This window comes from Phytophthora ramorum (genome assembly GCF_020800215.1).
Source record: "Phytophthora ramorum isolate Pr-102 chromosome Unknown Phyram_PR-102_s0006, whole genome shotgun sequence".
Taxonomy (NCBI): Eukaryota; Oomycota; class Peronosporomycetes; order Peronosporales; family Peronosporaceae; genus Phytophthora; species Phytophthora ramorum.
Genome location: NW_027150652.1, coordinates 2,422,985 through 2,436,326, shown reverse-complemented (window position 1 = coordinate 2,436,326; position 13,342 = coordinate 2,422,985). Strand labels below are relative to the sequence as shown.

Sequence of the window (13,342 nt, the reverse complement as noted above, 5' to 3'; positions counted from 1 at the left end):
GAAGGCGAACCACCTGCCTGCCTCCGGCCCTGCTATTGCCTCTTGCTGCCTCCTTCATCCCCTCCATAATAAAGCTTGGTGGCAGCTATAGTATACCGCGTGCATAGTCTCCTTTGAACCACTGTCACTGTCACCATGATCGTTTCGTGCAGTTGATGGCAACGTTAAAGGCTTCGGAGCCGCTCCTTCTTCCCCCCAAACTCGGCGTTCAGTGATAGACGGTAAAAGGTAACCTGCCAGTACGCGCACATGAAGAGGGACCAGAAGAGCGAGAACAATCTCCACAGCACGTTCAGGAACACGGTCCACGTACTGAACCAAACCACGAAGAGCTCGAAGGCTGTCGTGATCGCCACGTAGAACCAGAAGTGAGTAACGTACAGCACAGGCGGCATTGACACCTCCTGGTGCGGATCCCAGAAGTTCGAGATGACGCAGGCGAAGTAGATGTGGAGGAATACGTTCATGAAGATCATGAGTCCGTAGCCATAGTTCACAGGAGCCAACGGGTGCACGCGCGCAGGAGCGATGCGGAACGCAAACACCACGAGCGCCATGCGGAAAGCAATGAAAGCCAACCGGGCGTGCTTAGCGTTACGCATCGCCAGATCGGTGCATCGCTGCTGAATCTGACGCATGGGCAGCGTAATCTTGAGTGCGTACAGCGCAGCAGTGAGCAGCGCCAGCGAGCTGAAAAAGCCCAACAGCGTCTTGACCGCCTCCTCCGCTCCGTAGTGTTCCTGTGAAGCCGGCAGCGTCGCGCGGATGTCATGCCACACGGCATGCAGATCCATGAAAAAGCCGGCCCACCAATACCACGGCTTCAACACGGGAGCCATGGGGTATCCGACCGTTAGGGCCGGGATCCCTCTCGCCGACTCTACCACGACCTTAACCGGACTGATGGGCGACGTCATGGATGCAAAATGGCGCAGGTAAAACAGTTTCCAATTGTACTGCTCGTAGAAGTACTTGTGGTTGATGTTGTACCCCACGGGGAGTCGCATGCCCTTGGGTTCCGGCTCCGACTTCTTAAGTCCGTCAAGCTGCCCTCCCGTGTATGAAAGCTTCATGGGCGTGAACAGTTTCGACTTGCGCAGCATCTTGCTGTACATGGACGAGAGGAACCCCTGGTCCGCTCCGTCGAAGCTCTCGAGGTGTCCCAGAGCATTCAGCAGTCGCTGGTACTCGGAGGCCGAGGGGGTGACCACCAATAAGCCCGTGTGGAAGTGGCACGGGTTCATAAAGACGGCGCAGAACTCCCCGCAGAGGAAGAGCTCGTCCGCGTTGCGGATCAGCACGTTGTCGGCGTCCAGGTACACGACGCGCTCGTACTCGAGCAGGTTCCACACGTGCAGCTTGTTGAGCGTGTAGATGAAGTTCTTGTTGAGCAGGGTGCCCCCCAGGAACGGGTTGTTGATGTTGGTCACGTCCAGCACGCGGCAGCCCATGGAGCGGAACAACGTCTTGCTTTTCTCCGAGACCGAGTCGGACGCCAGCACCACCAGGTCGTACGGAGAGCCCGTGAGCTTGATGGAGTGCATCAGCACCTGCACGCCCAGCACGTACTCGGCGTCGCGACTCGTGCCCTCGTAGTGGACGGTCACGTAGGCGAAGCGGCTGGTGGGCGGATCCTGCTGATCCACGGCCACCTGCACCTGCGGAGACCCCGCCGCCGCGCCCAGCAGCAGCGACAGGAACACGAGCGCACGCACCCGCCACGACATGATGGAATGTTGGGCGTATTATGGGCGGCGCATGGAACGCACCAGACTGATCGGATGCGGTAGGACAGGTATAGTATATATAGTAGGTCAGTTAGGCTTGAAATGTATTATTTTAAGCATGCTGGATAAGCGGTCTAGATGAGAAGGTAGGTTACAGATGTGGTACACATTCAAAAACGTGCGTACCTAATGCGTACTTAGCCCGGTGACGCCGACGCCAGTGGTTTGGCTGCATCTCTTGGAGCTGTTGGTCTCCATTGATTGTCATCCACTTGCTGCGTCTTCGTCCAAGTCCAAGCACCGACTCAAGACCGCGATGGACCCGTTCACGGAGCTGCGCAAGCACGCGGGTGGCGCGCACCCGCAGAAGGCCAAGCTCAACGTGGTGCTGGGCGCCATCAGCGACGTCATCTACGAGCGTCGTGCCTCTGGCGGTCGCACGGCGCCCATCTCGCCTACCGAGTACTTCGCTGCGCTCATGACAGCGCTGGACGCCGCCTCGGACTCGCACCGCCAAGAGGTCGCGCAGCTGCTGTCCATGGTGCTGCCGGAGGTGCCGGACGCCGTGCTGCGCGGCAAATTCGCGGCCGTGGCCAAGTGCCTCACGTCTGTGCTGCAGGAGGCGGGCGACGACGCGGCGCTGCTGCGCTCGGCCAGCGCCTGCTTGGGGCTCGCGCTGCTGGCGCAGGAGCCCTCGGCCACCGCTTGGGCTCGCCCCGAACTGCTGCGCAGCTTCCAGTTGCTGCTGACGCTCGCGATGGACACGCGCCCCAAGGTGCGCAAGGCTGGACACAAGTGGACCATGGACATTCTGGAGCTCCACGCCGCCAAGGGCTGCGACGCACTGTCCACGCACATTGCCAGCTTCGCGGAGAACGTTTTCGCCAGCTCTCGCAAGGACAGCAAGGACGACCAGAGGCTCGTTCTGCTTGTGGCGTTCCTCAAGCTGGCCCTGCCGCTGCTGCAGCGCAAGGTCGTGTCGTCGCTCGTCGCAGCGCTCGCCAAGTTCCTGGATGCTAACTCTAAGACGCTGCGTCTCGTGACGTACGAAGCGCTGGATGCACTGAGCGCTGCGCCAGAGTCGCAGCTTACTACGGATGCTCTTCGCAAACTGGTGTGCGCTGTGCTTGATGCACAGAGCAGTGGATCGATTGAGGCCCAGGGAGGTCCGGTCGCCATTTATGCCGTGCGTGTCCCGTCTCAGGCTCTCGTGCGTCTCGCCGAGGCGAACACCGAGGCGGCTCGCGAACTGCTGCCGCGCGTGGTGAGCGCTACTTGCTCTCACATCGCCACTGACAGCGACCGTGTGCAGCGTCAGGCTGCTCGTTCATTGCTGAATGTGCTCAAGGCTATTCTGACCCCCGAGGTGTTGGAGACCGAGAGCACGTTCGAAGACGTGGCCCGTGTGCTTGCTTCCCTGCAGAGCCTTACTTCGCTACGCTTCCAGGGAGCTTGGAACCACGTGTTCCCGCTTATTGCTGAGCTTTTCCGCTTCTACGGCTCTGCCAGTCGCCCATCGCTCGAGCCCATTCTTGTTACGTGCTGCGAGCTGCACGAAGCCGCTGACCAACTCCCTCAGCAGCAACAGGGCGGCAAGAGCGCCCAGGCGCTTTCCGAATTATTTGCTCTTGCTGCAGGTGCTGCTCTTGAGGCTCTGGGCCCGCGTGCGTTCCTCGAGATTGTTCCTATTGACCACCCGACTGAAATTGTAAGCGAACAGCGTGCATGGCTCCTGCCCGTTTTCCGAGATGCGCTCCGTGTTGCTCAGCGTGGTGGTGAGCTTGCGTTTTTCGCTGATGTTGTGTTGCCCATGGCTCGTGCCTGTGAGGCTGGTGGACGTGAGGCTAGTATCACCCCTCTGCAAGCGAAGAAGTTGCAAACCCGCGCCATCCAGCTGTGGTCGCTCTTCCCCAGCGTGTGTGCTCGCGCCGTGGATGTGGACACTCATTTTAAGAAGGTTGCCAAGGTTCTTGCCAGTGCTATGGCTGACAAGCGCTACCCTGAGTTGCGTCTGGCAGTCTGCCAGGGCCTGCAGGCGCTTGTGAAGCGTACGCGTGCTCTGCAGAAGTCTTTTGCGCGCCGTTACCAGCGTGAGACTGACGATGCTGAAATTGAAGACGCAGAGGACGAGGCAGAGGAGGACGGGAATGAAGAAGATCAGCTGGACGAGGCAAAGCTGGCTCGGGATCGTGCTGCCCTAGCCAAATACTCCGGACGTTACGTGCCTCTGCTGCTTTCCTTCGTTGAGGAACTGGACCCGGAGAAGGACACTGAACGTGCCCAAGTCCTGCTGGATACGCTCGAGGGTTTTGCGTCGCTTGCAGAAGCCGAGCTCATTAGCACACTGTTTAAGAAGGTGATGCAGAAGCTGCTTGAAGCCACAACGGAGGCCAAGCGTGTTGAGGCTGAGGGTACTGGTAGCAACTCGAAGCGCGCGACCAAGCTTAGACAGACTTCGCACGCACAGATGGCTCTTGCGTTGGCCCTGCTGGCTCACGTGGATGACGCTAATGTGGCGCTGCTGTACCGCGTGATCAAGCCCTACTTGTTGGACGATGCCGATGCTCCCATGCAAAAGCGTTCGTACGCCGCCTTGGTGGCCATTTGCGACTCGCACCCGAAGTTCCTGTCGGAGGAGTCCCAGCTGCAGGACCTTACCCGTGCTATCTGCGAGTCGCTGCTCACGTGCTCGGTGCCAGCCAAGAAGATGCGTCTGCGTGTACTCGCGCACCTGATCCGAGCTCTCCAGGCTCAGCCTGCCACGGAAGGGCTGGCTGAGAAGGAGCTGGTTCCTAACCTCGTTGGTGAAATCATGCTCTGTACGAAGGAGGCGAATGGCAAGGCCCGCGAGGCTGCGTTTGAGCTGCTGGTGGCTATGGCTATGCTGCTTCGTGCTCGTGATCCGCAAAATGGCATCATGGAGTTTATCCAGATGGTCCTCGGTGGTCTGGCTGCTCGTACGCCCCACATGCGCAGTGCTGCTGTAATTTGTCTGAGCCGATTGGTATTTGAGTTTGGCCGTGAGGACCCAGCGATCGCACAGGCCATGCCGGCGCTGCTTAAGACGGTTCTCATGCTTCTGCACGAGAAGGCACGTGAGGTGATCAAGAGCGTTATCGGCTTCATGAAGCTGGGTATTGCTGTCCTGCCGAAGGAGCAGCTGGAGCAGTTCCTTCCCGATATCATTAATGGTCTGCTAGTCTGGATTGGCGAGAGCAAGAACCGCTTCCGAGCCAAGACCCGCATCATCCTTATCAAGCTGTGCCGCAAGTTCGGCTACGAGCACGTTGCTGCTCTTGTGCCCGAGGAGGACCGCGCGCTGATCCGCCACATTAAGAAGACCAAGGAACGGGAGGACAAGAAGAAGTCGGAGCTGGCGGCCGAGGCTGCTGAGCGTCGTGCTGCCAAGAAGAACCGTGACGCTTTCGAGGAGTTTATGGCCGACTCTGACGACGAAGGTGATGACGACGAAGCTGCGGCCATGCAGGTGCTGAAGCGTAAGAAGGATCTTCACAAGAAGCACAAGGGCGGCAAGGTCATCCGTGAGGACGAGGACGACATTGTGGACTTCCTTGATGACAACGCAGCGGTGAAGAACATTTTCTCAGCGCAGCGCGGCGGCCGTGAGGACGATGAGAGCGACGACGAGTTCCAGATGACGAAGGATGGACGCATGATCATCCCTGGCGGAGAGGACGACGACATGGAGGGCGGCAGCGACAGCGATGATGAGGACAAAATCAAGCAGGACGTGGCCTCTCAGCTCCAGCGCATGGGTCTCAACAACAAGAGCAAACATGAGAAGGGCGCCCGACCCAAGCGCAAGCGTGACGACGATGCCGGCAACGGACGCGAGTACCGCGCCAAGAAGGCCAGCGGCGACATGAAAAAGAAGGGCAAGCTCGAGCCGTATGCCTACATTCCTCTGGACCCGAAGCTTATGGCCAAGCGCAACAAACGTGAGGCTGTGACACGCTACGGCGGCAGCGTCGGTAAGAGGCGAGGCAAAAAGTAAGCCTCCGTTACCAAGCAAGACGTAGGTAGACATAGACCCCGAGAGCAGGGTGCGTTCTGAATATCCAATTTCTCGTAAGACTTTGCGTGTATCGCTCAGTATTTTCTCATTGCTTCATCTGGAAAAACTCTTCCAAGGTTGTACAATTTCAACCAAAAACTTGCTGCGACTTTCAACTGTAACGATAGTCACTCATTTTACTCAACAAAACGCACTGCTGTATTAATGAGTTCCTGTTGCTCAAGTTCCTCTTCACTCGCTATGGCATCACGTCAAGGGGAATACTGATACATGTGACTTGCTTAAGGCATCGAGTCGTCCGGGCGTTTGATGATCACCGTCTTGTGCTCCAGGTAGTTGCGCAGACCCAGCTCGCCGTTCTCGCGGCCGACGCCAGAGTCCTTGAAGCCGCCGAACGGCGTGTTCGAGTCGAACACGTCGTAGCAGTTCACGTACACGGTACCCGTTCGGATGCCGTTGGAGATCTTGATGGCGTTGTCAATGTTGCTCGTCACAACACCGGCACCGAGGCCGTAGACCGAGTCGTTGGCACGAGCGATGACCTCGTCGATGGTCTTGAACTTGAGAATGGACATGACGGGGCCGAAGATCTCCTCACGGGCGATGGTCATGTCGTCCTCAACATCGGCAAACACGGTGGGCTCGATGAACCAACCCTTGTCACCGTGGCGCTTGCCACCAGCAAGCAGCTTAGCGCCTTCCTTCTTGCCCTCCTCGATGTAGCCCAAAATCTTCTCGAACTGGGTCTCGTCAATCTGCGAGCCCTGGTCCGTCTTGGTGTCAAACGGGTCGCCCACCACTCGGGCGTTCGCGGCTTCCACGGTACGACGCACAAACTCATCGTAGATGCCTTCCTGCACGTATACGCGAGTGCCGGCGATACAGCACTGGCCCTGGTTCATGAACAGACCCAGCTGCGACTGCTGGATGGCGAGGTCGATGTCAGCATCGTCCAGGATGATGTTGGCCGACTTGCCGCCCAACTCCAGGGTGATACGCTTGAGGTTGCTAACGTGCGAGGTGCGCATGATCTGGTAGCCCACCTCAGTGGAGCCCGTGAAGGCGACCTTGTCGACGTCCGGGTGCTGAGCGAGGTGGCGGCCAGCCTTGGCTCCGACACCGGGGACAATGTTCACCACACCCTTAGGGAAGCCAGCCTCCACGATCAACTCACCAACGCGCAGAGCAGACAGAGGCGTCTGCTCAGCAGGTTTCAACACAATGGTGTTGCCGGCAGCGAGAGCAGGGCCCAGCTTCCACGCCATCATGAGCAGCGGGAAGTTCCACGGAATGATCTGCGCGCACACACCGACGGGTTCGGCTTTCGTGTAGCAAAGGTAGGGGCCTGACACGGGGATGACGGAGCCGTGGATCTTGTCGGGCCAGCCGGCGTAGTAGCGGAGGGTCTTGATCACTAGGCCAAGGTCGGCGGCTTTGGCGACCGTGCACGGTTTGCCATTGTCGAGGGCCTCGAGTGCAGCGAGCTCATCGATGTTCTCCTCAATGAGCTCCGCGAGGCGGTAGATAAGCTTGCCACGGTCCTCGGCCGACATGGTGCGCCACGGACCTTCGAAGGCCGCACGGGCAGCAGCAACCGCGGCGTCAATGTCGGCAGTGCCACCTTCAGCGACATCGGCGATCTTCTCCTCCGTGGCGGGGTTGAACGTCTCGAAGGTCCTTCCCTTGACGGACGGCACGAACTCGCCATTGATCAGCAGGTTGGTCTGCTTCACCGGCACCTTTGCCGAGAAGTGGCGCGATAGCAGCAGAGGTGAGGCCTTGGCGGCGGTCGCGGCGGACTTGACAGCGAAGGCACTAGCCTGAACGCGGGGAACTTGACGCAGGATGTGGCGCTGCATGGCTCAAAGGTGCTGGGAGTCGTAGGTTCGCTGGTTTGCTCGGGGCGAGGCAAATTGCAGAATGAAGAGCTGGAAGGCGGTCACAGCGAGGCTCTTGCTCGCGGTGGGGCTGCCTTGTACAAATTGTATCATATCCGCAGGCCACAGGTCCCCGGCCGGACACGTCAGCTAACGCCGTTTCACGTCCCAATTAGTTCTGGAAGGTACATAGTATCTTACTTCTTCGTTGTCATGGGATTTGTATGCCTTAGTGGTACAGCGCGATAAATGATTGGAGAGCATGTTCTGTGTCAGTTGAAGAGGATCGAAACCGCCGGCCGAGTCTCATCAGGAAAAACGCAAGAAACGCCGATTGAACTTCAACGCAAATAAAAGAGACTTCGGTTAGGCGGACAAAGCAAGTTGCTGCCCGACACCACGTGCTGATTGCGTGCTACTTTGCCCAGCTGAAGAGGCTTCGTCTGCCTGGCGATCCACTTGACCAACAAACTGCAGCCGCGTCGCGCGTTGCGAAAGCTCAGTTTCTCGTCCCACCGTCGGATACTTTTTGCATACAGTACCGTACGACACTTTTTCTGCTTGGGGGTTCCATGCCGGTGGTCTCAACATGGCTTCAACGACTTTCCACTTACCTTGCGTTTCCTCGGCGTCTTGCTTCGTTCTGTTGTCAAACACCGCGTGGTGCTGTCCATCTGACGCCTCTGCCCTGCAAAAGCGAGCGTCGAATCAACTCGAGCTTGTCCTGCCTGACTACTGAGTCGGTGACACAAATCCCAGGTGGTGGTATGTCCTTGCGTGTCCACGGATGAACGCCGTTGGCGAAAACTACATCGTTGGGAACAGTTGTGACAGTCCATGTTGAAGCTGATGTTGATCAAAATGTCGTTGTAACGGCTGCATTCGCGCCGGAATGATACCATCGCTTTCAAAAGCTAAGTCGCCCTCAGGCCTTCACACCACCACGGTGTTCAAACTATTAATACCCTAGTGCACGCAACTAAACTCCATACATTCTATTACCACTTTCGTACGCTTGCTTCAGCGCATGAATCTTGCAATCGGCAAAGCGACTACTGTATATAACATCAAAGCGCGACCTACGGCATGGAGTCGTCCGGGCGTTTGATGATCACCGTCTTGTGCTCCAGGTAGTTGCGCAGACCCAGCTCGCCGTTCTCGCGGCCGACGCCAGAGTCCTTGAAGCCGCCGAACGGCGTGTTCGAGTCGAACACGTCGTAGCAGTTCACGTACACGGTACCCGTTCGGATGCCGTTGGAGATCTTGATGGCGCTGTCGATGTTGCTCGTCACGACGCCACCGCCAAGGCCGTACTCCGAGTCGTTGGCACGAGCGATGACCTCGTCGATGGTCTTGAACTTGAGAATGGACATGACGGGGCCGAAGATCTCCTCACGGGCGATGGTCATGTCGTCCTCAACATCGGCAAACACGGTGGGCTCGATGAACCAACCCTTGTCGCCCTTGCGGTGGCCACCAGCCACGAGTCGGGCGCCCTCTTCCTTGCCCTTGTCCACGTAGCCCAAAATCTTCTTGAACTGCGCCTCATCAATCTGTGAGCCCTGGTCCGTCTTGCCGTCGAACGGGTCACCAACAATACGAGCATTTGCGGCCTCGGCGGAGCGCTTCACGAACTCGTCGTAGATACCCTCTTGCACAAACACGCGCGTGCCCGAAATGCAGCACTGGCCCTGGTTCATGAACAGACCCAGCTGCGACTGCTTGATGGCGAGATCGATATCGGCGTCGTCCAGGATGATGTTGGCCGACTTGCCACCAAGCTCCAGGGTGATACGCTTGAGGTTGCTCACGTGCGAGGTGCGCATGATCTGGTACCCGACTTCCGTCGATCCGGTAAATGCAACCTTGTCCACTTTGGGGTGCTGGGCCAGGTGGCGGCCAGCGTTGGCGCCCACTCCGGGGACAATGTTCACCACACCCTTAGGGAAGCCAGCCTCCACGATCAACTCACCAACGCGCAGAGCAGACAGAGCAGTCTGTTCGGCGGGTTTCAACACAATGGTGTTGCCGGCAGCGAGAGCAGGGCCCAGCTTCCACGCCATCATGAGCAGCGGGAAGTTCCACGGGATGATCTGCGCGCACACACCGACGGGTTCGGCTTTCGTGTAGCAAAGGTAGGGGCCTGACACGGGGATGACGGAGCCGTGGATCTTGTCGGGCCAGCCGGCGTAGTAGCGGAGAGTCTTCAGCACCAACTTCACGTCGTTCTCCTTGGCGACATGGAATGGCTTGCCATTGTCGAGCGCCTCAAGAGCGGCAATCTCGTCAATGTTCTCTTCAATCAGGTCCGCCAGCCTGTAGATGAGCTTACCCCGGGCTTCGGCAGACATGGTGCGCCACGGTCCCTCGAACGCGTCGCGAGCAGCAGCCACAGCAGCATCGATGTCCGCGTTGACGGCCTCTGACACGTCGGCGATCTTCTCCTCCGTGGCGGGGTTGAACGTCTCGAACGTGCGGCCGCTGGACGAAGGCACGAACTCGCCGTTGATCAGCAGGTTGGTTTGCTTGACAGTCACCTTGGACGAGAATTGGCAGGTTAGTGCCAGCGGCGAGGCTTTGGCTGCCGTCATGGCAGTAGCACGGGCGATGGCATTGGCCTGGACGCGCGGCAGGTTACGCAGAATGTGGCGCTGCATGGTATTTGTGTTTCGGGGTCGCTTGGAATGGAAGTGCCGACGAAAGCGCAAAAAGCGGAATGAGCTTCAAGCCATCGGTCGCCGGGACGCTGACGCTGTCAAAGCCTCCGCGATCCGGCATGACTCGCAACGCGGATTTGGGCTGCAGTTCCAGCTGCCGCCGGTCTGCACGGGTGAAGCGGTGGCGAGGTGTGCAATCTCCTGTTACAAGATACAAAAGAGCGCGCGAATTTCACGGAGAAATGGCCACACATTGTAGTCCAGCTGGAGATCAGCGTCCATAAGCAGGCAGGGGCTGCCGGCCGGAGGAAGGTGACATGTTTCTCGCAAGTGCTCAGGCGGTTGGGAATGGCTGCAAGGCACAATTCTATACAATTCCACCGAGATTTGCACGTTGAAGCGCTTGCGGGTAGACGGAGATTCATCAATTTAAACGCAAGTGAGTGCTCGCGTTGTCGACGCGCGAAAAAGGGGGAGGGGTGTGCGGCTCGACTTAACGCCATTTAATTCCCTTGAGGGCACATTCATCCTTGTATGCCGTGAAAGTACCTCAAGAGTCTCACGTACTCTTGTCGACAACAGGAACGATTTCCAGTTTGCAAGGATGGTAGCCGCGATTCGGAGGCGACGGCAACCCACAACACGGCAACGCAGCAATCCGGTTGATCCCCAGATGCCGCGCGCCTACTTTCTGAGAGTCTTAAGCCGCAAATCCGAAACCTTTGCTGCTTGGGCTTGGGGGGAGTTTGACCTGGAGACTGGTGCTTGGGTCGCGCCCGTCCTCCTAATCGTAGAGTTTCAAACGTACACTGTGCGCAGGCGATCCAGAGTGTTAAGTGGTTGCGTATGGTCTCGTCAATCCATCCGACGGTACCAGTATTAAAATAGCTCTTACGGTCAAGTTTCTGCCACGTTTGCTTGGTTGAACGGCCAATAACAAGTAGACCGCGCACCCTTATTACAAGTATTAAGTTTCTGCCACATTCGCCAGGCCTCCGCATGTAAAGCCCCGGATGGACATGTACCAATGCACGCAGGCTACAAGTTCATGAGGAGATCCCCGGCTCGTTGTGGAGGCAGCAGGCGGCTCACCAGAGGTTTGGCCGGCACACTGGCATGCTAGAGCAAGAGACGACGAGCGATGCGGCACCACGACCACCCGGGATGGCTCTCTACGCTGGCGTGCAAATCGCCAATCAGCGAGTTCCGTTGCACCGACTGCGTCACTTGCGTCTCGGAAGATTAAAGTGAGCGTGGGACAGCGGAGTGAAGTCTGAAGTTCAATTTCTGAAGCATAACGCCAGCTGTTGCGTCGTGTTATGGAATATGGTCACCAGATGCGGCGGACCGACATCGTCAACCGCAATGTGATAGTTGCTTTGCATCGGGAAACGGAATGTTGCAGCTGAGTTTACAGCGTGATCACGTCCGCGGTTGAACGACCGCCGGAAGCCTGCGATCTTTCGTCGGGAAATCAAACGAGGATGACAGATTTGAGTCGGGAATGGGAATCTGAACGTCAAGTTTACCGGGGGCCAACTTCAACCCCCCGTTGGCACGCTTCCTTCCTTGAGGGCCGTTTTTAACTAAGATGAGCCCACGACGCGGGAATCTGCCACGAAGAGAGGAAATCCGCCGTCAAACAACAAGTTGCGTGTGTGCCTGGTGTGCGTATTGCGCACTGCGCAATACGTGTAGTCACCTCCTAGTGTTAATCAGTGACTTGCAGCAGTAGCTGAAGGAGGTGACGGAAAATTGGTCGCTACATGGAGTTATGAATCCTCGAGTTCCAAGCTCAGGACGACACAAACCTGTTGTTTGACCTCTCTTCGTGGCAGATTCCCGCGTCGTGGGCTCATCTTAGTTAAAAACGGCCCTCAAGGAAGGAAGCGTGCCAACGGGGGGTTGAAGTTGGCCCCCGGTAAACTTGACGTTCAGATTCCCATTCCCGACTCAAATCTGTCATCCTCGTTTGATTTCCCGACGAAAGATCGCAGGCTTCCGGCGGTCGTTCAACCGCGGACGTGATCACGCTGTAAACTCAGCTGCAACATTCCGTTTCCCGATGCAAAGCAACTATCACATTGCGGTTGACGATGTCGGTCCGCCGCATCTGGTGACCATATTCCATAACACGACGCAACAGCTGGCGTTATGCTTCAGAAATTGAACTTCAGACTTCACTCCGCTGTCCCACGCTCACTTTAATCTTCCGAGACGCAAGTGACGCAGTCGGTGCAACGGAACTCGCTGATTGGCGATTTGCACGCCAGCGTAGAGAGCCATCCCGGGTGGTCATGGTGCCGCATCGCTCGTCGTCTCTTGCTCTAGCATGCCAGTGTGCCGGCCAAACCTCTGGTGAGCCGCCTGCTGCCTCCACAACGAGCCGGGGATCTCCTCATGAACTTGTAGCCTGCGTGCATTGGTACATGTCCATCCGGGGCTTTACATGCGGAGGCCTGGCGAATGTGGCAGAAACTTAATACTTGTAATAAGGGTGCGCGGTCTACTTGTTATTGGCCGTTCAACCAAGCAAACGTGGCAGAAACTTGACCGTAAGAGCTATTTTAATACTGGTACCGTCGGATGGATTGACGAGACCATACGCAACCACTTAACACTCTGGATCGCCTGCGCACAGTGTACGTTTGAAACTCTACGATTAGGAGGACGGGCGCGACCCAAGCACCAGTCTCCAGGTCAAACTCCCCCCAAGCCCAAGCAGCAAAGGTTTCGGATTTGCGGCTTAAGACTCTCAGAAAGTAGGCGCGCGGCATCTGGGGATCAACCGGATTGCTGCGTTGCCGTGTTGTGGGTTGCCGTCGCCTCCGAATCGCGGCTACCATCCTTGCAAACTGGAAATCGTTCCTGTTGTCGACAAGAGTACGTGAGACTCTTGAGGTACTTTCACGGCATACAAGGATGAATGTGCCCTCAAGGGAATTAAATGGCGTTAAGTCGAGCCGCACACCCCTCCCCCTTTTTCGCGCGTCGACAACGCGAGCACTCACTTGCGTTTAAATTGATGAATCTCCGTCTACCCGC

The 13,342-nt window shown here is 57.4% G+C and overlaps 4 protein-coding genes across 4 annotated transcripts; 1 reads left to right on the top strand and 3 right to left on the bottom strand.

Annotated features, from left to right (window-relative positions):
* Positions 1–164: 164 nt before the first annotated feature.
* KRP23_7636 (putative glucuronosyltransferase PGSIP8) lies at positions 165–1,727 on the bottom strand (the record flags this gene model as incomplete). Its single annotated transcript, XM_067892977.1, has 1 exon — positions 165–1,727. The coding sequence occupies one exon, from the start codon at positions 1,725–1,727 to the stop codon at positions 165–167; it is 1,563 nt and encodes a 520-aa protein (XP_067744804.1).
* Positions 1,728–2,043: 316 nt separating this feature from the next.
* On the top strand, positions 2,044–5,742 carry KRP23_7635 (RRP12-like protein; the record flags this gene model as incomplete). The annotated part of the gene is made up of 1 exon (XM_067892976.1): positions 2,044–5,742. One exon carries the CDS (start codon positions 2,044–2,046, stop codon positions 5,740–5,742), a length of 3,699 nt encoding a protein of 1,232 aa, XP_067744803.1.
* Positions 5,743–6,044: 302 nt separating this feature from the next.
* Positions 6,045–7,622, bottom strand: KRP23_7634 (Aldehyde dehydrogenase, mitochondrial; the record flags this gene model as incomplete). Its single annotated transcript, XM_067892974.1, has 1 exon — positions 6,045–7,622. The coding sequence occupies one exon, from the start codon at positions 7,620–7,622 to the stop codon at positions 6,045–6,047; it is 1,578 nt and encodes a 525-aa protein (XP_067744802.1).
* Positions 7,623–8,719: 1,097 nt separating this feature from the next.
* Positions 8,720–10,297, bottom strand: KRP23_7633 (Aldehyde dehydrogenase, mitochondrial; the record flags this gene model as incomplete). The annotated part of the gene is made up of 1 exon (XM_067892973.1): positions 8,720–10,297. The coding sequence occupies one exon, from the start codon at positions 10,295–10,297 to the stop codon at positions 8,720–8,722; it is 1,578 nt and encodes a 525-aa protein (XP_067744801.1).
* Between the last annotated feature and the right edge of the window lie 3,045 nt (positions 10,298–13,342).